The sequence below is a fragment of the Euprymna scolopes genome, chromosome 7, assembly GCF_053919585.1.
Source record: "Euprymna scolopes isolate OS-2025 chromosome 7, ASM5391958v1, whole genome shotgun sequence".
Classification (NCBI taxonomy): domain Eukaryota; kingdom Metazoa; phylum Mollusca; class Cephalopoda; order Sepiida; family Sepiolidae; genus Euprymna; species Euprymna scolopes.
The window spans coordinates 94,437,700-94,462,530 of NC_136488.1; the positions used below are offsets into that span (position 1 = coordinate 94,437,700).

The 24,831-nt window shown below is 32.3% G+C and overlaps 1 protein-coding gene across 1 annotated transcript in view; it reads right to left on the minus strand.

Annotated features, from left to right (window-relative positions):
- Positions 1–1,422: 1,422 nt before the first annotated feature.
- LOC145279841 (survival of motor neuron-related-splicing factor 30-like) overlaps positions 1,423–24,831 on the minus strand; it is a 37,397-nt gene continuing 13,988 nt past the window's right edge. Inside the window, exons 3-7 of the mRNA XM_080131281.1 lie at positions 16,942–17,120; positions 13,164–13,251; positions 8,400–8,482; positions 6,338–6,464; positions 1,423–1,746 (exon numbers count right to left, since the gene is read on the minus strand). Coding sequence (XP_079987407.1) covers positions 1,600–1,746; positions 6,338–6,464; positions 8,400–8,482; positions 13,164–13,251; positions 16,942–17,120 — 624 coding nt within the window. The 3' untranslated portion in view covers positions 1,423–1,599. The remainder of the gene's footprint in view (positions 1,747–6,337; positions 6,465–8,399; positions 8,483–13,163; positions 13,252–16,941; positions 17,121–24,831) is intronic.

Consider the following 24,831-nt stretch of genomic DNA (forward strand, 5'->3'; position numbering starts at 1 on the left):
CCAATATAATCTCTGACCTTTTCCAAACTCCAGAATCTATATAGAATTTTAAACAAAACTGTTATCATATCCAATCATAAATTGTTCTTGTTCCATCAGCCATAAGCGGGGAGAAGTGTTAATTTTTATTTTATTCTTACAATCCGGTGATGAGGCAAATTATTAAACAATATTAAAGATAACTTTCTACCAGGTCATGGCCGACAGAATGAGAACAATCTACCTCCATAGATTAAATGAAGACTTTAGTTTGAAATTTGGAATAAATTCCAGATGCACCTGAAGGTTGAGGGTTGCATCAGCTAAAATGTGAAAAGAGCAACAATTGTAAGAATAATCCAAATAATACATTTGATTAATGTTGGCTTTGTTCAGACTCAATTATTTTCATTTACATTTTTTCTGTCTTATTACTCCTATTTACTTGCCTCCTTATGTGGTCAAAGTTAGACAGAAAATCAGTTTTTAATGTGGGGAAAATCCAGCTCACAAAAAGGGACACTCTGGATTGGAACAAAAATAAAAATTGCAGAAGTTTAGAAGGATTTCTCCTTCATTGACCAAGAACAGAATAGATTATAAGTAGCATCAGAACAGATACTAAACTTTGTTCCTAAACCCACAACAATAATGTACACTCCTTATTAATTTAAAGTCCACCATTTTACAGACAAAAGAGAAATTTGGCCATAGATTAGAAGTTAAAATCTGAAATTGCATTATGAATATTAAAAAAATAGATATATGAATAATAAATAGATTGATATTTGGCAGTGAATGCATGAACAAATTGAGAAAAAGAAAGATGATATTATGGTTTGTAAACTAATTTTTTAAAAATTCTCATCCTAGAATTGTCTTCCACAAATACTAATTTTTTTTTAATATTGCCTAATTCCAATGCATAAGTATTGTTTTTAATATTCATGAAAAATTGAAAAATCAAATTTGTAACTGGATTTAATGGAGCAATTACGAATATTATTGTGAATAGCTTCTGCCTTTTTACTAGTATTTGAAACATCAAGAGCACTCTAAATTTTCTAAATTAAATACATCATTATTAATTTATGAAACATTGAAAATAGATGTTGTGTTGAACAAGTAATGCGGGTTTTTATACATATATGTAAAGATTTGCTGTACTGAAGAGCTGTTATGATGAAACAGCTGTGTATAGATATTATAAGAACTGGGCCTTCCTGTTAAGTACAATACGTTGAAACATTATATGTATGTACATATATAGAGAGAGACAGACAGAAAGAGAGAGTATGTATTTATATATAGTCTACCAATACCTACACTTATACGATTGCATGAGAAAGAATTCTTTGATGTAAAGGATTCGGCACATAAACAAAAAACAGCAGAAAAATCCTTAAAAATAAAAAAAAAGCATTAAAAAAAGATGAAACTTGATAACAGATATCAAAATGTTTTATGTACATTAGTGAGGCAACAACACCAGCTTTCAAAATGGTGTTGAGAAAGAGGAGGAAAGGATATAAAAAGAAAGAAAATTATGCATGTGTGGGTAGAGGAGAAGGGGATGTCCAACAGAAAAGAGATGAGAAGATGGTGAAACTATTCTCCCCCTTATTTCTTCCATTTTTCTTGTGGGTGATACTCTGTCATAGGTTTTCCTCCCGTACCACATGTGCCAATGCCCACTCTTCCATTGATGTTGTCAGGTGAGGCAAATATCGACTTTTTCACTTTTCCTTTGTTTGTTTTGGAAAACGTCTGAAAAATTAAAAATACTTTTTTTAATAAAAAATAAAATAGTCAGAGTCAACTATTCTGACGTAAGAATAATAAATTATAAAGCATAAAATGGTTCAGATTTATGTTCAAGCAAATAATTTTAAAATTCATAAGAGATCATATCAGATGTCATATTCAATATTTTTTTTTATTTAAAGAAGAAAAAAAAAAAAATATTTTCCTTTTCAAATGATAACCTGGAAAAAGTAAAAAAATTTAAATGATTGAAATATTCATATTTTTTCATCAATACTTTTGCCAACACTAAGATGATTCATCAAGTTTGTATTTTAAGGTTCCAAATGAACTAAATCTTGTTTGATTAGATATCATTTCATTTGGTAATGCTACACGCCATGTTACCATTATTTTTTATATGTAGTTTTTCTTGTATTGCCAACTGTATACTTTCATGCCACCCTTTATTTAGTGCTTGGCTTAATGAAGAAAATTTTTCCTTTCAGAAAAAAAAGCAAAAACATTCTTTCATAAACTCAAATGATAATTTTAAGTATAAGATGATAATGCAGATAAAATACTAGTTCTAAAGAAAAAAAAAATTCTTTTAATTTTCATTTTAAAAAATTAAAGTAAAAATATAAAAATGAAAGTAACTAAATCAAGTTATTGTTAGTCCAAACAATAGTTATGGTTACTTTGGAACCTTAAAAATTCAAAAGAGCTGATGATTCTTGCTAATATTCTTATATATTAGATTCATTTTTTTTTTCAGGGACATAAGTTGCAGGGATACTAGGTAGGGAGTTGGGCAGTAAGATGTCTGTTTACATTACACTTGAATTTCTGTATGTCAGTACAGTTGGGAAAGCAGGAGCCCAGAAGGGAATTCCAAAGTCTAGTAGTTCTGGGGAAGAAACTATTAGAGTAGAAGGCTTTCATATATCTAGGGATCTCTACTGTGTAGGGGTGGGAATTGTCTGGTGTATTTATGCCGAGGGGCGCACAAGTGCTTGTAGTTTGTCAGGGCATTCACCATTAAAATACTTGTAAAACAGGCAGAGGGATGTAACATTTTGTTGATGGGACAGAGGTTGAATCTTAGATGACAGTTCAGGACCTAATAGGTTGGCAACTCTCTTTTGAGCCTTGTCCAGGAGGGAGAGACTAGTAGCAGATGCACCAGCCCAGATGTGACAACAATACTCCATACATGAGCGGATGGTAGCTTTGTAGAGGTACAGAATACTTTCAGGCGTAAGTAACTTTCTAGCACTATAGAGAGAGCCCACCTTTGCAGTAACCTTGGCAATACTCTCGATGTATCTGTTCCAATTCATGTTCCCTGTGAACGTTAAGCAGAGGAGTTTGAAAGAAGTACTTTCAGGTAATGTATCTTTAGTTATAGCTATTAGTGGTTGAGAAGGTTTCTTGTAATTATTAAAGGAAATGAGCTTAGTCTTGGTAGCATTGAATGTTACCATTCAATTTTTCCCCATTCCATTAGATTGAAGGTCTTCCTCTAAGGTTTCTGCCGTTGCCTTGAATATATGTTCATCCGTTTTCCCCTCGTGCCTGTTATAGAATGTGGTGTCGTCAGCAAATATGCCCGTCTCGGAGACTATTTTATCAGGGAGGTCATTTATGAATATCAGGAATAATAAAGGTCCAAAGATCAACTCCTGAGGTACACCCGCATTTATATCATATTTAGATGTACGACCATCGAGGATAACCTGGTTTCTTCTCTTATTTAGGAAGGATTTAATTATGTTAAGTATTCATCCAGTAATACCATAGGATCTGATTTTCATGAAAAGACCATGTTATACCCTGTCAAAAGCCTTAGATATATCTAGGGCTACTGCCCTCCCCTCCCCTGCCTTATCCAGTGCATGGTATATACGTTCAGATATTACAGTTAGGATATCTGCAGTAGAACAAGCTTGCCTAAATCCATATTGTTGGCCCAACAAAAGTTTAGCAACTGTAAAGTGGTGGATTAGAGCTTGATTAATTATGGACTCAAATATTTTGGTGAAAAGTGGGAGGAGGCTAATGGGACGATAATTTAATGGGACAATTCTTTTAACAGAATTCTTGTAAATTGGTACCACAGAAGCAGTTTTCCAACAGTCAGAGAAGCAAGATTCATTAGGGCATTTGTTGAAAAGTTTGGAAAAAACTGGAACAACCTCAGCAGAGTATTTTTTTAATAGTACAGCCGGGATGAGATCAGGTCCACATGCTTTTGAGATGTGTAGGTTTTTATAATATCATGTACTTGAGAAGAGGCGATTTTCAGATCAGTGTAGTTTCTGTCTGCAAAGGAAAATCAGGGAGGAAGTAGTTTGCTGGGTTCAAAGTAGAGTTTGAGGCAAACTGACGGGCAAGCATGTTAGCTTTCTCAGTTGTTGTGCAAACAACCTCATGATTGTTGGATAGGGGAGGGGGAATTGTTGATTTCCTATTATTTACTACACTGTTGTAGATTTTCCAGAAATCATGAGTTCTTAATTTCTGTGCTTCAATGCATTTTCTGGTGGCTTCAGTATATACTGTTTTAGCTGTCGCTACGTCTTTCTTACAGTTACTTGTAGCTTCTTTAAACTTTTGCCTGTCTTATATAACATGAAAAGAAATTGGAATCCTAGCAAGACGATTATTTTAATAACATCGGCGATACCAAATTCATGAAAAAGAAAAACTACTTGGCAAATAAAAATGAACTAAAGGCAAGATAAATCCAAACAATTGCACTTAAATGTCATTTTCTTTTATTTTTTTACATTGCTATTTTAGAAATTGTTATTTTTCATACATCATTCTTTTTACTTACATTTCTACATTTTTTTTTTTTTAGAATTCAACATTGTAAATTGTCAACCCATTTATAGCCTTAAAAATCCTGAAAGCAGCTGTTTTTAAACCGAGACAGAAAAGCAACAATCTCCATTGTGTGATACTACGGATGCAAACTCTGGGGACCATTAGGAAGTGATTCATAAAAAAAAAATGGATAAAAATTGTCAGATTTAAAAAAACAAACAAAAAACACCATAACAATGGTTAGAAATGATTCACCAAGGAGTACAAAAGCAACAAGTTGAATATTGGATGGAGGGTGGGTAGTCAGCTGAGTGTGGCCGAGTAAGAGAAAAGATCTGGACATAGGATTTTTAATCCTGAAGTTAATATATTTAGAAGTTTTATGTTAATTTAGTTTTCAGGAGTTGATGATAATTGGTGACTTGGAGATCCTCTAACATAGATTGAAGCAAAAGTCGGGCAAGAGCAAGTTGGCCTGAGAAGATAATCACCAAGGACAACACATCCAGGCAGCTATCAACAGATAACATTTGGAGTTCATTTTTCTATGCTACGTGATATCATACACGCAGAGCTCAAGTGAGTTATACCAACAACTTGTGTTGTTTTTGTTTTTTTTTGTAGTGTGAAAACGGAGGTAATCATTGGGCTACAATTGTATGTATTATACAAAAAAATGGGGGAGGAGGTAAATTTCTAATCTAGGAAATCAGGTGTTACTCCTACCTTTAGGATTTGATAGATTGAAAATTATGTTATATATGGAAGGGGACAAATCCCAGTAATTAAAGGAACGATGTAAATAAGTTTTGAAATAATATTTATTAAAGGAAAAGGTTAAAATTGAACCCAGTAATCAAAAGTTAAAAGTGAATACATATTGCTATTTGGATACGATTTTAGGAATGTAGAGCAATTGTCCATTGTGTTGAGAAATAAGTAAATATATTAATTATGTTAGGAGAATGAATAATTCAATTTAGGAATTTTCTTTGTGTTGCAAAGGTGTGTCGAAATGTGTAATATGTAGAATCCACGTGAGGACTCTCACATGGCTGAAGCACATTTTGACATCACAAAGAAAGGTGATTTACAATATATTCAGAGAGTCAGTTCAGTCAGAGTCGAGTTCGGGAGTTAGTTCAGAATGGAGCGAAAGCAATGAAGTTAGCTGAAACCCCTTTGGAAGCAACCAGAAAAGGAAACAAGAAAATATATCTGATAGGCAATTGAATTCCTGATCATCATATTAGCTGGCTGGCTGGTGGAATAAATGTCATCATGTATTTTGTAAACCTTTGTCTTCGTTGTCATCTTTCAACCTGAAAGGTAATGTGTTTTTATCTGCCATCTTGAATATTGAACATTATATGAAACACCACCCTTCCAAAGCGTAACTAAGTCCCCCTCCTCAATAATGTATTTCCCTTTTCCATGTTTAAAAGAACTGTATTACACGTCTCTCTTCTCACTTAGATCAGCCTTCTATTAATATGAACTAATAAGAATCGTTGTCATCGCCATGTGCATTGTTATCTAAATGTCTCATCCTCCGTATAAATGTTGTCCCTGTTATATATACTGTCCCATTATTTATAACTTATACATGAAAAGAAAAAAATGGTTGTTTCATACAGTTAACTTGATCTATTCGCATCTGAAATAGTTACTTTTTAAATTTCAACACAAGGTTCACCATGCACGGTTCTTAAAGTTGTCCAATTTTTATTTAACTAAGTTGATCTCATCTCTTCCTACATAAGAAATGGGCTTAAATAATTACCTTTGCATTGAAATCCAACCATTTGTTCTTTTCTGTTTCTCTTTCTTCTTCAAGTTGTTTCATACGCTGAGCCTTCTTTTGAGCCTTTTTTCTCTTCTTTTCACGCTCCTGGGCAATAAGATCTTTCCTAAGAAACACAAATTTATAACAATATCCATTAGAAAATTAGAAAGACAGATAAGAACAAAATCTACACTATTTCCCCTCTGTATTAAAACTGTATTTTCTTTTCAAAAAAAGGAAACTAGATTCATAGCTCATTAGTTACATTTCAAAACACAGAACATACAAAATTCAGAGTAATTGTATGTTGAATTAAGATGGTAGGTCATTTTTTTTAAATGTTTTAACAATATTCATTTTCGTTTCACTGAAATTAAAAAAAAAAAGAAGTCATTTACCAATTCTTCTAACTTGATCTAATATGTTAGTATTTGTGAGTTATGTCCCCTTGAATAAACTTATCTTCTATATCTATCTATATAAATAAGATGAACTTATTTTTCCCCTCCGACTTTGACCTTAATAGGATTAAAAATCATGACATAATATGCAAACAAACTGTAGCATATTATCTGAGATGTGCTATAAGCCTATTACCTCTACAGTTCCTCGACAATGGGACATTTCTATATTTTTTCCGGTGAGAGTCCACTGCCAAAATCGGTTAGATTCAATAGAAGTTGCAACATCTTTTCTCTCTATTAGATTCCTCCTTTCCCCGCTACCCATTTACACCGCAGCGGACGCATTCACATGGAACAGTATGAGGAAACACCGGTTTGGAATCGTACAGGGTTATTTATGCCGTTTTTTTTTTTTTGTTTTTTATATCTTTTTCCCCTGATTTATGCTTTTTTTTTCCATATTAAAATAAAAAAATAAAAAACGAAAACGCAATTATTATTATTGTTTTCTTTTAGCTTTTTTTTTTAGTTAGTGTAAGACGCAACCTGTGTGACCAACCGGTTTTTACGACTAACCGTGAAATCTAACTATGACCTTTATTTATTAGTGCTTTCAACTCAACATTTATTTATACACAAAGAATTCATTCTTTACTATTTATTATTACATCGCAACGATATCGTGAATTCACTTGCATTACACTTAAATTAGAATTAAACCAAATAAATTCGAGAAAACAAAAAAATCATTTAGAATTTGAGTGTGATGCGGGACTACTGAAACTAAACCAAAACAAACTTCACTGCGGAATTGATATTTGACCTAATTTACTTTTTAGTTAATTCAGCACATTCTTTTTTTTTTTGTTGCGCTTTCGTCTCAAGGATTCGAGTTTGAGCCCTCCACACCCCCTTCAAACTTTTTTGAGATTTTTCAAACACCGGGGCACCGCCGGACCGTTCGTATTGCAACACGTTCAATTTTTTAATTGTTTTTTTTTACCCACGATTTTTTAAAAATAATTTTAACATTATTTTTATAATATTTAAACAGGGTTATTACTTCACTTTGTTTTCATTTTATCCCCCCCCCCAACCACACACGCCTCTAAAAACCCGGGCAACGCCGAGTACCCCCCCCCCCCCCGCTAGTATTGAAATAAAATACAAGATAGATTTTTAAAAAAAAAAGAAAAAAAAAAGATCTATACTCTGTAATTGTAACAGCATTCACACAGGGTGGGTTGAGTTTTGTTGTTAATGTTAGGGTTAAAAATTTGCAATCCGACAGGTTAACGAATAGCTGCAACCAACTAGGAGAATTTCATGCAGACCAAACAATACCGAGACACACCCTTTGTGAGCTCTATGCAGAGATTCTACTCACTTAGATAAAAATTATCAGATCACATAGATTACCATGCATGATAGAAAGGTTGTCCTTTCTGGTTGCTGCACGCCCAATGCAGCCAATCAGGAGAATTCTCAACCCAACCAACAGTGCAGAATTTCAAACAGAGAGTAACAGGTGGTAGAGGTGATGCAGGAACAAGGTTATCATCATCCTATTAATTAACCAAATTATTATACTTTCAAAATAATTAGGATAAAATTATGCACTATTTACGACGCTTAATTAAAGAAAAATGCCTTACTTTGATTTTAATCTTTTTGCCTCTGGTCCCATTCCATCTGTTCCATGGTCGTTATCTGGATCAATTGCCCGTAATAAGTTTGCCTATTCAACAGAAAAAGAAAACAGTTGATTGAATCATTTCATATCATTTCTTATAAAATATACCGCATTTTCTTGTGTATAACAAAAAAAAAAAACCGAGATAGTTATACTAATTTCAATTTCCAAACAAATTTCAAGGAAACTTGATAACTAGACATATCTGGCAATTCATTTGAAACTGTTAAATAATCATACTTTTCTGTTTTAGATGACTTTTTCTTTATTTGATTTTTGATATTTAGGGGTGTTGCGAGTCTTCCTGACGTCTCACGTCTGCTCTTTATGTAGTTCGATCCAAATGGTTAACATCAGTCAGATTACAAGTAGTTATATCACTTCCTATGCACTCGAGCTAGGTCTTCTCTAGTTTACCATGCTTCCTAGTGTCAGAGATATCCAGATGCGTTATGAAGTTGATGCCAGAGATGGTACACTGTACATGGCTGAACCAACTGAGTTGCTGAATGTGTAAAAATCCATAATCTCATCAATACTAAGTTTTGATTAAGCATAATTGACGAGATCTTTTCATACAATTTGCAGCTGCTTGGTGAATCCTGAAGGAAATCTGAGCCGTTGTCCAGAACCCCCTCCTCCAGTACAAAATAAAAAGAAAAATCATCATGTACATACCCATGAGGTAAAGAAAATATTGTACATTAAAAATCACATAAATTGATCAAGTAGTTTTATTTGTACGATGAAAATCATTTTTAAGCGAATTCGAGTTTTCCCAATGACCCCTCTATATTAAGAATATTTTCTAAAGTCAAAAATTATTTAGAGTTATCTTCCTTGTTCCTTCAGACAGCTTTTAAGAAAGTGTTGCAAGATCTTCGTTTGATGGTTAGCCATAAAATTTGGTTTTTCTTATTTTAAAAATGAAACTACTTAATCAATTTATGAGATTTTTGGTATACAATATTTTCTTTCCATCACAGGTGTGTACATCATATAGATTTTTGTTTTGTTTTTCCATGGGGGAGGGGATTTTGAACAAGCATTAAAATCTACCTAGATGCAATGATTGGCAACTCCTTGCGACACAACAGCGAACAGCGATAGCATATTCGCAACTACCACCAGTATTCAACATGTCGTCCAAATTATTTTAATATATTTCTACATTAATAAAATCTGAATTAGAGAAAATTGTCTTTCATTAAAGAGAAAATTTTATAAAAAATCTAAACAAGTAAAATTGGTCAAATCTTAAAAATTTGTAAAATCAAAATTTCTCAGATTTTTAAAACAGAAGAAATATTTTTTGAAAATGTGTATCATAAAAACCTTTTTTACCTTTAATTTTTGTTCAAGCTTTCTCATATTGTACACAAGAAAATATAGTAATACAATTATTTAATTTGGAATAAATAATGAACTACATACATTATTATTGGACTGATATCCCTGACCTGGCTTTATAGTCCATGTCTTTGGTTCACAATATCCTTGATTAGACTGACATTTAGAAAAAGCCAGAGGTTGAATTAATTACGACAATAATAAACATGAGAAATTTAATTTGATTTACAATTATGTAAATTATAATTCATCTCACAAAATACTATACAAAGTTTATGGAATAGAAAATAAATTATGCCTTATTCTTAGGAAAGTAAAATGTTAACCATATTTTTTAAATTATAAAATTACATCTAGTACAATAAGCATTTGTATATAAATTATCAATATCTACAGAACATCTTAATTACTAAACAATTTTATAATTAAAAAAAAAAAAAAATCAACCTTAATGTATTAAACATTCTTCTTACAATCAGAGGCAGAGAGTTGGCTAAAAAACTTCTAATGTCAGAGTTAGTTTTTTAAATTTTGACTAACAAAAATTGTTGCTTCCCAATGCTGCCTCCCAAGTAGATTTTAAACAGTATCTGACTCAAGCAAAATATGTCAATTTAGACTTCGAACCCTCTTTTTAAACAATGATTATAATTCAGTACATTTTTAATAAAAAAACAAAACAAATAAATGAAAAAGGGTTTCTACTAAATTTAAGAAATATCAAACCATAATGTACAAACGGAAATGTCATGTCATCCTGCAAGTCTTGATGAGAAAGAACATTTGCTCTTGTGTAGAGGTAAATCAATAGAAACTTTAAAATACACTTAATTACAAGTTAGTTCTTTCATTTCCTAATGACTCATTAATTTGCATTTCTTTTTTTCTTACATGAAAAGAAATGTTCTTTTGCAATCATTCCAGACAAAGCATGAAGCCACTCAATATTAAGATATAAAAACATTACTTCAAGGTAAAAAAAAAAAAAACAGCCAATGTGTAAGTATAAGATGGATAGCTTCTGACCAAGAAAACAGGAATTCTTCTCCGTTTGTTATAAACATTATTATTTTATTTTATTTTTTTACATGGAGTTCACCACTTATCAAGGCCCAATGGCCACTCGGGGATAAGGGTTATTGTGTGTGTACAGTACTCAATGGGATAGTGTAGCAATAGTATTGGAGAATTGATAAAGTGTCATTACTTGGGGGGGGGGGCGGTTCATCAGGAATTTGTTTGTGTTGGACTTGAAGACATCCAGGTGGAAGTCGGGAGAGAAACAGGCAAGCGGAACAGAGTTCCACAGGCGTGCAGTTCTAAGAAAGAAGCTTTGTTCGTGGAATCAACGTTTTGATTTAGGCACCGATAAGGAGTGGGGAAAATTATTGACGGTGGTTTCAGCTAGACGGGTGTTTTTTGAAAAAGATTGGCGAGGGGGGGGACCAGAGAATGGAGCTCAGACAAGCACATTGCCATGGAAATAACGATAGAACAAAGACAGGCTTGCTACGTCTCTTCTGTGAGAAAGAGTTGCAGGGAAGAAAAGAGGGCATCCCCACTAAGCCACGAAGTCTATTTTGTATCTCTGTCAAGGCAGGATAGGCTGTTTTTAGCAGCTCCTGCCCAGATGTGGCAGCAGTACTCCATCTTTGGATGTACTTGGCTCTTATATAGATAGAGAATTGCATCATTAATGAGATATCTTCTGGAGCGGTAGAAGGATCCCAGCATTTTCCCAGCGACCTTGGCCACAAACTTGATATATGTGTTCCATTTAAGATCAGAGTAAAGGTCAAACCCAGAAGCTTATAAAAACATAGGGCCTCCCCTAGACGAGAGCCATCCATTTCAATTGATGCCAGATAGGGATCAGAGCGTTTATGATGTAGAGATAGGAGCTTGGTCTTAGATGCATTAAAGGTAACCAGCCACCTCTTTCCCCACTGTACCACGCGGTCAAGATCAGAGGAGAGAAAATCAGAGAGAACATCATCATTTACGGCCTTTGATGTGTTGCCATAGATGGTCGTGTCATCAGCATAGATGTCAACGAAGGATTTTAGCATGTGTTTTGGGAGATCATTGATGTAGATCAGGAAGAGAGTTGGGCCCAATATGGACCCCTAAGGGACACCAGCATTAATACTGTGGGCCTCTGATTTCTGCCCATCAACCACTACGCTTATGAGCCTATCAGAGAGAAATGATTTAATGATCGAGAAAACATTTCCAGTTATACCGTAGCTGGAAATCTGGTGTAGTAGGCCTTTATGCCAAACCTTATCGAAGGCCTTTGATATGTTGAGAGCAATTGCCCAAGAAATGAAGCCTTTGTCGAGAGATTCGCTAATCCTATGAGATATAACCATTAGCAGATCTGCTGTAGATCTAGCAGAATGGAAACCATATTGCGTGTCGCTAAGAAGGTTATTTCTGCTGAGGTGATTGACTACTTCTCTATTTATTGTGGATTCCAGCAACTTACTCATGACACACAGGAGACTTATTGGTCTGTACTGAGAGGGAGAGGACTTATGACCTGAATTCTTAAATACAGGGCATACTGATGAGGTTTTCCAGGGTGTTGGGAAGCACTTCTCCTTAAGGCAAGGCTTAAACAGTTTGGTAAGTATGGGGGCAAGTTCTGGTTGTAATTTTTTAACACTATAATTGGAATACCGTCAGGACTAGTTGCTTTACTGGAGTCAAGTTTCTTGATTAGCTTGGCGACCTCACGCACAGATATTTGTATATTGCATAGCGTGTTGTCTGTTATAGGAGGAAATACGGGGAGTTGATGGCCTTCGTCGCACAGGGTAGAATTTGCCGCAAAGTTTTTGGCAAATAGTTTGGCCTTGTCGGATGCTGTCGAGATGACCTCTGGTCCATTGATAATGGTTGGGATAGAACGCATGTTTCTGTTCAGGATCCTATTTGCTATTTGCCAGAACTGGTGGGAACCAAGCCGCTGCTCAGCTACTTTGGATTTAACGGATTGAGCATATAGTTCTCTTGCATTTTTTATTACTCTTTTACAGTGGTTGCTGGCGGTCCTGAAAGCAGCTTTAGTTTCAGTGCATCTATTACGTTGGTAGCTACGGAAAAAGTGATTTCTGTGTGCGATGGCAGCAGCACATTCAGAGGAGAACCATGGCTGGCTGTTAGGTTTTTGTTGGAATTTTTTGGATGGTATGAATTGGTCTATGCCTACAAGTAACCATTCGGTCAGGTCTGATACTATAGAGGACACATCCTTTTTAAACATATATGAAATGTGGGAACTAAAGGACAAAATAAGGGAAACAAGAGTTACAAGGCTGCCAAAAGACCCCCCTCCACAATTAAAAAAAAACAAAATCAACATTTGGCATACCTGAGTGACATCTGTGTTGCCATAGCCATCAAATGTGACAGTACATGTTCCATCTGATAAGATTTCATCAATTTTAGCTTCATAATACCTAAAAGACAAACAAAATTTGAAATGTAAATTAAAACTTATAAGTGACACAAGTAAAAACTTGACTAGAATTAAAAAGTAAATCATTAAACAATGGAAGTAGATGTTTTCCTGGGCAATTATTCAGTTGTGAGCTGAAAAAGAAGCAACAAAATGAGTTTGTATTTTGTTTGCCAGTCATTAATGAGGAAAAAGATCCAAAACTTGGATATTAATCTTCAAAGAAACATACTATTGTGGCCTTATCGGCCAGTAATTATGAAGATAAACAAAAAGGTGTATGAGCAAAAGTATGTTACAGAAGTGCACATCATGATTCTAGGGACTATAACTGCTACTGATTGCTACCCAATAACATGTTACAGTTATAGTAAACTAACATACTTCCGACGTAGCACTACTGGAAGTGGTGACAAGGCAAATCAGTTCCTTTGCTTTTTTTTTCTCTCACGCCTATATCTCTCTTTTTTTTATTACATTTTTCCGACCTTTCTTTTTTTTTAAAAAAAATTTAAAATTTTTAAAATTGAGGAGTTTTTCCGGTCATATGTTGATTAAGAATTACTGAAAACACTTTTTGCACTTTTTTTTTTAAAGTAATATTGAAAACACCTTAAAAAATATTTTAAAACTACTTTGGAAATATTTATTTATTGGATAGGTTTTTTATGATGTTTGAAATTTTGTTATTATTTCAATAATTTTATTTCTATATTTTCAGGGTCATTTATTTATGCTGATAGTGTAGAAGAAAATGTATGAATGTTTTTAAGGTGTATTAAAAAATGGGAGAATAAATTAAAAAAAAAAAAAAAAAAAAAAAGGCGGTGGGCAAATCGCTGTTGTAAAATGCTGTAAAGGCACATTCATCCTTCCCAAAATGGTCACCCATCTGGTACTGGCCAGGCTTAGTATTGCTTAACTTCGGTGATCTGGCGAGAACTGGTGTGTCAACATGATTGTGCCGTACAAGTAAACCAGCTTACCCTATAATAAACGCATATTTGCTTTCAAAACCAAGTTCTTAATAATTATTTAAGGTTTAATTCTTCATTTAATAAACAGCTTTGTCTCTAGCAAAAGAGACAAAATGATATTGTGGTCGTCCTCTCCAAACCATAACAATGACTAAAGTATTTCCATGACTATGTTCTAATCTCTGGTTCATTCCTGTAAAACATTCACAGCAAGAACTTGTTTTTCTGTCACCACTGAAATAACTTGCTTTTCTTCCTCTGAGTACCTAATTTCAAACAGAACTCCCATGAACAGAGTTTCTTTTCAAGAACATTCTATCTGTGCAACATATTAGCATGGGACTACCTGCTTTGCCACAGACCACAATATAATTCTCTTCAAGTCCAATGTTAAATATTCGTCAAACTGGACTCTTAAGTAATCATTCATCATTTTCAGTTATGTTATTGGTAATCATCTGATTGAAAATCTCATTAACTTTCATCATTGAGTGGCTTTTGGTCTAGGTAAATGGTGACAATATATTAAAACAAAAATGTACAATTAGTAAGAAAGACTATAAGAGTCATCATGTTTCCTGAAGCTCTTTTAAATGAAACTCAACTTTGCAGAGGAACATAATCAGGCAAGAGTCAACAACTCCAGAAGTTTTCGCTACCAGTGGAATAAAAATAAATTTGTCCACAAGAAAAATATATTTACCTATTTTTTTTTTTTTTTTTTTTAAATATCTGTGGCTCAAAGATACTGATTTAATTGTAGGCTTGACCAAATTATCAGAAATATACACCGATGAGTAGCATCATTTATTTTGCACATTTAAAAGAAAAAATAGTAAACCCATTTGGTCACTTTCTATCACAAATGAATCTTTTCTAAAATAAAAAAAAAATAAATAAAATAAAAATTTACTTAGAATCTGTGAAAACCATTAATCGGTGCTTGTGTAATATATAATGGCATTTCAAAAATGCATTTTAGCTAAATGTCGAAATTAGTAAAAATGATAAAGTACAAGATCTGCTAGCATTATATTTTACAAAAAAAAAAAAAAAAAAACATAGATACAAGGGTAGTTCCAAAAGTAAAATCTGCTTTTTATTCAAACAGTTAAAAAGCTACAAAGATGGAAGTGGTACCATTAAAACTAGCAAAATTTTGTGCTCCAGAATTTATTTTTGTTTATAGTCAACACCATTCTCAATGCACTTTTGCCAGCAATGAACAACAACTGTGCATAGGTGTTAGAGCACGCTTTATCTTACAAGGGTCGTTCCAGAAGTAAAGCCTCCTATTCTTTTTTAACTCAAAACGTTAAGAAACATGATAACAAGAGTGATACCATTAAAACGAGCGACTTTTTGTGCTCCAGAATTTATTTTTCTACATAGTCACCACCATTCTTAATGCACTTTTGCCAGGAATTCAATGATGCATCCCTGCTACAGATGTACATTCATGATAGGTATTGCTTTCTGAGAGTCTCATATCGTCAATATCTGCAACAGAGAGATGAAACTTTGCAATTTCCTCTGATCCATTCAGGTGGAATAAAATAGGAGGCATTACTTTTGGAATGCCTCTCCTGTTAGCAGTCAACAATTTCTTTTTGAAATGGCAGATTTGTCAAATCATAGACTGCAGTTACCACATTAACCAATAGGATAAACCTATAATTCAATATATTTTATTTTTACTCAATCATTTTTCATAATTTTGGGAATTTTTACTAATTTTGCAATGACACATAAGTATGTCATTGTGTTTTTACCTAAAATGCATTTTTTAAAAAAACATTATAATGCACAAGCAGCCATTCATCTTCTGAAAGATCTTCAGCAAGCAAACATATCAAAAGTGTTCAATGTTAAAAGGCCAGGGAATAAAATCTTGGATAAGATTATAATTGTAAGTTTTAATATCTTTGTCTTATTTGAAAAATAATTTTAAATCATTTACATTTTTATTTTAGGTTTTATTTTATTTGATACAAGCAATAGTTTTTTTTCTAGCATTTATAATTCTAACCTTTTTTAAAGTAATATTTCTGTTCTAATAAAACTAAAATATCAAATTGTGGATGATAGATACTACTATAAATAAGATCCATTAATGTATACTGAATTTAATAAAATCAGTAAAACAATTTTTAAATATATATAAAAAAAACATTTTTCTTAGAATTTTTTTTATCTTGACATTTTTTTTTTTTTAAGAAATGTTATTGTAATTATGCTTATGCTAAAATATCCTGTTTTCAATACAAACCCAAGGATTTAATATTTACTATTAATGGAAATTTAGTAGCTATCTAAAGCCAAAACTTTATTACTAATTGTACTATCTTTTAATGCTCAATAAAGTTTACTATACTATTTCAGACTAATATATTAATTCAAAGGGGAGGGGACGTTTTGTGATCATAATATCATCCTCCCAGGCCTTATCTCCTTTTTAGAGGATCAAGGTGTAATGTCTGTTCAGCTGTGATGAAATCATCTTCTCAGTTATTATATCCTCGTCCTGGGGCTAGTGTAGTATATGTTTATTAGTCATGATAACATTTTCTTATGCCAGCAAAAATATTCAATTGGAAAGAGCATATATTTGCTAGTCTTATTAATGATAACCAGCTTTAAGACGTGAGTTTAGCAATAATTAAAAAGGTAAGTATAATTTAGTAAATAAAGAAAAATATTCAAACGATACTTACTGTCCATCATCTGACCAAATGGCTAGGCAAGAGTCACCTGGATTCCAAGGACTATGAAAAGTATCATCAACATCATCTTCTGTTATGGCAGAAACAATGCCGCTTTCACCGTCGTCTGTCTCTGGACCACCAGCATTTGGGCCAATGTTCAGCAGTTGAAGAGTTAATTCGATCACCTCCTGAGGAGACAAGAAACCATGTTAGGTTGCCTTCTTACAGAGACAAAGAAAAATCATGAAAAACAAAAAGAAAACAAGGGATTGGAACGGGCCTTGGGAAAACACAACCCGTAAGGAACAGGTAGTGCGGATAAAAAGTAATAAAGCCAGTGGAGCAGACATGTCAGCATCCCTGTGATGAGGAAGATGGGAGTTTCAACACCTCTTCACTGCTAGAGTAGATACACATACACACACTCATGAGATAAACACACACACAATGTGCATTCTTTCAATTTCATGCCTGAGAAAGAGAACAAAACTCCTCATCGAACCAATAACATTAGTTGAAAGGCTCATAGAAGGGAAGATGTCTGGGTTTTTTTTTTCTAAATTAATTGCAGAGAATTTATCGTATCTGAATTAGTTGTTAAAATGTAAAACCTGGTGACAAAATGGTCGATGAATAATAAAAATCTTTTTGCTAAATGCAGATGTAACATTAAAGGATTTCCTCGCCTTATATGAATAATATTTCTATTATTCTAACAGAGAGACATCTTTTAAAAAAGAAATTTAATTGTTTCAGTATTTTTTTTATGCTAATGATGCTGGTTTAAAGAGAGCTGAGAGGTCTTATGTACAACATGAAAAGAAACTGGAATCTTAGGAAGATTTCCATCATTTCAGTAATCATGGTAGTAACCAGGCTTATGAAAAAGAATTTCAAAAACTACCCAGTGAATATACCCAGTTAAACAAGTGCAAGAAAGATTCAAACAATTGTACTTAAAAGAACTGTTAGAATACTAAAAACATCTCTTGGTTAGAGTTTCTGAAATAGTTGATGTCTGGCATCCAGCAGGATGCTCCATCCTCAGTAAAAAAAAAATTTTAAAAAAAGATTGGAGGGGAAACTGAATAAGTATATTATTCTTAGTTATTACCTGTGGTGAAGATTGAACCTTCAACCTATAAAAAAACTGTCATTTCGAATTGATTGTTAATTAATGCTTTTATCTATTGCATCCATGTGACCGAATGAGAACAATCTATTTTGCTGATTAAATAAAGGATTCTGCTCAAAATTCTGTATAGATTATGGAATTTGATATAAAAAGTAAACAAGTTTGAAAAGCTGCATCTAAAGATAGATTATATTGGTTAAAATGTGAAAAAGAAAAAAAAATAGCCAAGATGAGAATATTAATCACAATAATACAAAAAAAGCTTATGTTTAAAAGATTTTAAAAAAAAAGAAAAAAAAGGGGATTACCCATAACAGATTGGAAACAACTCATTGACTTAGGCTTATGGTTTCATTAAGTTTTTTTTTTTACTAGCTATAAGCCTGAAATTTGCAACCAAGTCCCCGTAAAATTGTTGACCATCTTAAAAGGCATACTGCCTTGGCTAAGTAAAAGTAATGCTAACAATTGCATAGATAATAAGTCTTATAATCAGTAAGCACACATGAAAAATATATATAGATAAGTAGAAAAATAAATATTTCTTGTATAGTCATTTATTGTTTTTTTATTTGTACCTTTTTCTTGTTTTTCTTTCTGCACAATCGCTTCCACAAAAACAGTTTAAACATGTTTGCTTAAGTCTGACAAGCAACTATTTTCATTTGCTCTCGCGATAATCATTGCTTCGGTCACATTCGGTAAACGACAGTTCACTGACCTAGTCCATAATTTACACGAGTTTAAAAATCAAAATAACTGAAGAATTTTTTTCTCTTTTAGATAAACGTTATCATTATGAATGAAATAGTAGATAAAAATAAAATTCTGATTCAAGAAAAAAAGTATACTTGGTGACAGTTTCAGCTTTTAAAATCAAAAATTGACAAGTTACCTTTATCAAAATCAAGTCCTTCATAATTTTATACTGCTTAGATTTTGGCAGAATTTTTAATTTCACTAGTTCATGAATATTTTGTCAAGCGAATCAATTTTATTTTACTACTAAACCTACATCTAAGTGACAAAGTTGTAAAACCACATGTAATTGTCTAATAAAAATACATCTTCTAACAAACCACTTGATTTGATTATTCGTAATAAACAAACAACAAATAATTTCAAATTATAAAAGCCAGTTTGTGTTAATTTAAAAAAATGGAGAAAACAAATTATTAATTGAACCCTCGTCCAACCACAAAAAAAAATCTAAAATATAATGGGTAACTGTTTTTGATAAACACATTTGTCAAACCAGAAAGCATCACTAAGGAGATTTTTTTCTCTTTAACCCAACCCAATTTCTTTATGAAAATATTTTTGCTAGTTGCAATTGACTTTGCATTATAATTAAAACCAGAAATATTTTTCATAAATTGGAGAGGAAAATACATTTTTGAAGATATGGAATAGAAATAAGAACTAAACTATTTTGTCACACAAGCACATTACAAGCTAACAGATAAAAAAAAAAAAAAAAAAAAAATTACACTTATAAAATATAAATTTTATTGAATAATATTTTTTGATTTGCTGCTTCTTTATAATTGGAAGAAAACAACTTATTTTTTAAACAAGCCAATTTTTGGTATGTGGATCTCAGCAGTCAAAAATTCTTAGAATATTGATGCATTTTAATAACAGCTTTTTCTTTTTTTATTTTTGCTTATAAACTTTTACATATTAGATGATACGACTATGGGTGTTGCCATATTTTCTGTATAGAATTATGACAGTTCACAGATGTGCATGTGCATAAAATACAAAAAATAAGATTCCAAACATTAGGACAGTGAGAATCTTATGCAGTCTTATGATTTTAATACAGAAACAACATGGTAACATCCATAATAATCATCATCATATTTGGGTTAATGTCTATTTTATATACTAGCATGTGGGATGGCTTTAAGTGACTTCCAAATTAACCTGTCTCTGGCCAGATCTTTATCTCTCTCAAATCCATCCTATCACTTCCTTGTGTATTATACTAAGTAAAATTTTATTGAAAAATAAACTAAACTACTTACTAGTTTTGTATTATTCGGATCACTAATCTGATTTTGAATGTCATTTGTACATTTCAGCTGATGTAACCTCCAACCTTCTATATATATGTGCATCGTTTTGGATTTGAAAATCTTTATATTAAATTCAGGAACCAATATGAAATTTCAAACTAAACTCATCATCATACTTGGTTTTATGTCCACTTTACATGCTAGCATGTGTTGAGCGGCTTTTAGAAACTTACTTTTAAAGTAATCTAGCTCTGACCAGGTCTTTATTTATTCCTCAGGTTAATTTTTATCAATTCCTCCTAGGAATTCCCTGGAATCCTCTCTGCCTATGAACTTTAATCCCAAGGGGTAGCTTATTCTCATTCCGCCAGCCAGACAGAAGTGTCATTTTTATATTATTCTTAGTAATTATTGCCTGAAGAAAGAATTAAGCTGTTAGCAGTCAGAAGATTGTCACTTAGAATTGACTGTTAATCATTCAATTCAAAATTGCATGTAGAATCCAAAGTTTGAAAAAGGCACTCAATGAAGGTCAGATGTTGTGCAAAACGTTGCGGAATAACCAAAATGAGAATAGTAGTATGAACACCCACAAATAGAAATCATTAATCCTCATCTAAAAAAATTCCAAAATAAAAAATTTGTTACTTATTGAAATACACCAAGATTCAAAAAAATTTCTAACTACTGGATAATCAATCCAAAGATTAGCTTATTCAAGAAATAATAAACTGTCTTCGTTTCCTGATGGTGTGATTGTAAAGAAGGAATCTTTGTTTTATTTCCATGTTTATCTGCATAAATTTATGATTGGTTTCATTGAAATCAAAACCAAGCTATCCATGAGACGATTATTTTTATTAATTGTTATTTTAAAAAAGTTTAAATTAAATCACCTTAGAGCTTCCTTTTGGCTATGAACTTTAAACCGATTCATAAAAATATTACTATTAAAACTTTTTTTTAATAGATAAAAGAAAATAAATGTTTGCTTGAATATAAATTTTAACTCCAATTGATATAAACTTCATTTTATCTTCAAATATTTATAGTTATTATACTACTTATTAAAAATAAAGATTTATATATAAGTGAAAGTGTCTGTCTGTCTGTCTGTCTGTACATTTCCCTACACAATAACTCTGTCAATTTTCAGTCTACAGACACAAAATTTGATATACAGGGTATAGGGATTTGAGAAATTCTTTGTAATCGGTTTTCGCCCAGAAATTTGGCTGTTAAGGGGTTAAAGTTTAATGATTTGACCTTTGAGAATTCTACCAAACTCCTCTGCCAATTTTGGGTCTAAAATCTTGAAATTTTAGATATAGGTTCCTTGAACATGGATCTAACTTAACTTGATTTGAGCTCAAAACAATAAATGTTAAGGGTCATAATAGGGGTTAAAGTTTAAAAAAATTTACTTAGACAATTTCTGGTCTAAACATTTGAAATTTTACATAAAGGGTATTCAGAGATAGGGCAAGCTTTTTAATCGGTTTGGGTCGAAAATTTGAGCTATCAATATATAAATGTTTGTATGTATGTTTGCATGTCTGCCTAAAACTTTTGACAGAGGCGACGGATTTTTACAAGATCAGTATCATTTGAAGCTCGACCCTTCAGACGAAAAATACCGAAAAATTGGCTAAAAAAATTAATTTCTTCACCCTCAACTGGGCACTTTTCTACAGAGAGGGGTCACTTTTTTTGCCAATATTTTTGAAAGTCATCCCCTCTTTTCGATTGTCTAGCCTTAATTTAAACCTATGTCACTTCCGGTTTGGCGGTGATCGTAACAGCAAAGACGTCACGTTTTTTCCCTGTTCTTTTCCTCCTTCACAGTATGGGTTTGAGCTTGCCTTCCTACTACCACTTTTTTTTTTTGCTCAACATACATCTCCAAACACCTGGGCACCCATGCTACTATAAATTTAGGGGGTTTTGTGTATTGGTATTCATATTAAAAACTCTTTTTTCTATTTATTTAAAAAGAAAATACAACTTTGTTATATATGGATCATGGAATTGCATTCATTTGCAAAAGATTTAGCCAATTTGCATATTCTTTTACACATTCATTTTAATTCCCTATTAGGCTTTTCAGTTTTCCTATGGGATGATCATCTTTAGTTAACTATTACATTTAATAATATTCATGCAGATATTCTACATGATTTATACTTGCATAATATTTGCGTAAAAAGATTACAGTAAACACAAACCTCTTTCTATATATATTTATGTATGCATATATATATATATTTATTTAAAAAATTTTGCCTACCAAACTCCTCTATCAGTTTTTGGTCTACAGATATAAAACTTCATATATAGAGTATTCAAACCCATGTAAAACTTTATAATTGGGTTTTTACCGGGGAAAATCAGTGCAAAAATATGAAAATTAAAAGAATGGAATTTGCCAGGTGAAGGTTGAACGACAGCATTACAAATATGCATATGTAACATAATAGCTATTGGTTCATGTTTTAATTTTTAGTCTTGCATCAAACAGGTCTTCATAGCTCAGGCATTAATGTCGAAGGAAAAAATAAATCATAAGCTAACTGTTTTCGTTTTGATTCTCGGTGGTAGCGCACAAGCCATTTTTTAAATTTTTTTATAAGTTTTTAAATCATTGGGTCCAATATATTATAATAATAAATTTGAGTATATTTTACAGCCGACCGAGCAGCCTGCTAGTATGCATATACATATATATTAAATATTTAAAAGATAAAAATTTGAGAATGAGATTTACTACATAATTCCACGATTTGAAAATATTCAGAATTTGTGAGATTAGAAGGAAGAATACTTATTTGTATGAGTAAAATATCCTCCTACTTCCTATTAAGATCAGTAAGAAAAAAATGGAATATTGAGCTAGATCAGGGATCTCCAAAATTTTTAGAACAGAGGCCATGATGCTGATTTTTTTAGAGATATGCGGGCCTAAAAAAAAAAAAAAAAAAGACCTGGACATGTTTTATGTGATTTTGCTCATTAGCTTTGATTTTATTGAATCTGGTTCTCCAAAACCTCATTCTTTTAATCATTTTCTGAACAAAAAGAAAAATCACCATACTGTTTTCATACATTTGCATTTTTAAATATTTCCTGGATATTTACATTTTTCATAAGAGCTCCGCAGGCTGGATTAAAAACTTTGTTGGGCCGGATCTGACCTGTGGGCCGTAGTTTGAAGATCCCTGATCTACATGAAGTATTCTTTAGATATACCGATTAAAAATAATTTGTTTTTAATACAGCTTTGTGTCTGCTGGTTATTTATAACTAAACAATATTTCATTGAGCGTGCAGAAGTGTGACTATAGCGCATTTACAGATATGCAAAAAGGTCTGCATCACTTTATATATTAGATAAAAACTTATCTGTTAGCATTTTTAATGATAGCTTCAGTACATATTAGATTTAGTGCTGTAGTTATCTGTATATAAACACAAAAGCAGATGGAAATGTAGACAAACAGGTTATTTTTTAAAAAGATATTTATCGAACTATTGAACACATTGCTGCAACCAGACAAATGCCAGATTTCAGGTTGAAACATTGGTATTACATAAATATTTGAATGAAATATTTTAAGGGTCATGGAAGTCGATGAAACCATGTGAATCTCAGATGGAGATTTTCTATCTTTTCAGGTGACACTCCAAGTGGAGAAGATGTGTGCTCAGAGCGCCATCCCCATGGGACAAAATGCAACTAAGTATAGTGAGACTAGCTGTCCATCTGTCTCTTGCGCAAACAAGTATACTCGATTATTATTATTATTATTATTATTATTCTCTCTTAAATAAATTAATATTAGTCTTCAAGTGGTTTTGCCAGTAAATGAATAAAGCCTGGGTTCCCAACAGGTGTATAATGGCTTATATATGCAGAGGTAAATGAAAATCTAATATTGGCAGGAAACAACAGTCAGGATATGGTTGCTGACAATGAAGTATGTGACAGAGGTAGTCTTACTGTACTAATAATTTTTGTTGATTAAAATTAGATTACATTTGTTGTATTTTGAGGATTTCTAATTTTCTTATTTAAATTAGCAGAAATGTCCCATGTAAAAACCTGGTTTTGAACAATGAATACTTGAACTTAGAAATAAACATGCACAACTTTAGATACAAAAAATATTATGCAAAAAAATCAGTTTTTTAAAGCAATATTTAATTCTTTTATTTAAATGATTACAATAAAAACTACCCATTAACTGTTCTCATCCGAGTGTAGGCATTCTTTTGAGATAATAAAATTATAAAAACAAAATCATCTTTTAAAAATGCCAATATGAAATTAAAAGCAATTTATAAGAAGGCGTACAGCCGGCGAGAAACAGTCGGATAAATAACAAACAAGGAGGGCCAGGAAGAGGAACAAGATAGATAAAAACATATATAAAAAAAATTTTTTTTTTTTTTTTTTTTTTTTACAATTTATTAATCACGTGATGTTCTATACGTCAATATCCCACCACAGAAATGTTACTATTCAAGTAGTCAAACTGTGGAGTATATATACTTACTACTCAAGGATCACCGTCTGTGAGGCTTTCAAAACATACGAAGAGCGTGTATCGCCCCTTCATCTAGAAATACAAGAGTCTGAGAACAAATTAGATTGACTCAACCAAAATAGATTGGAGGGAGGAGGAGGAGGAAAAGTAGCACATAATTCAGTCATCGTATTTCAAGTTACACATGCACACACACATT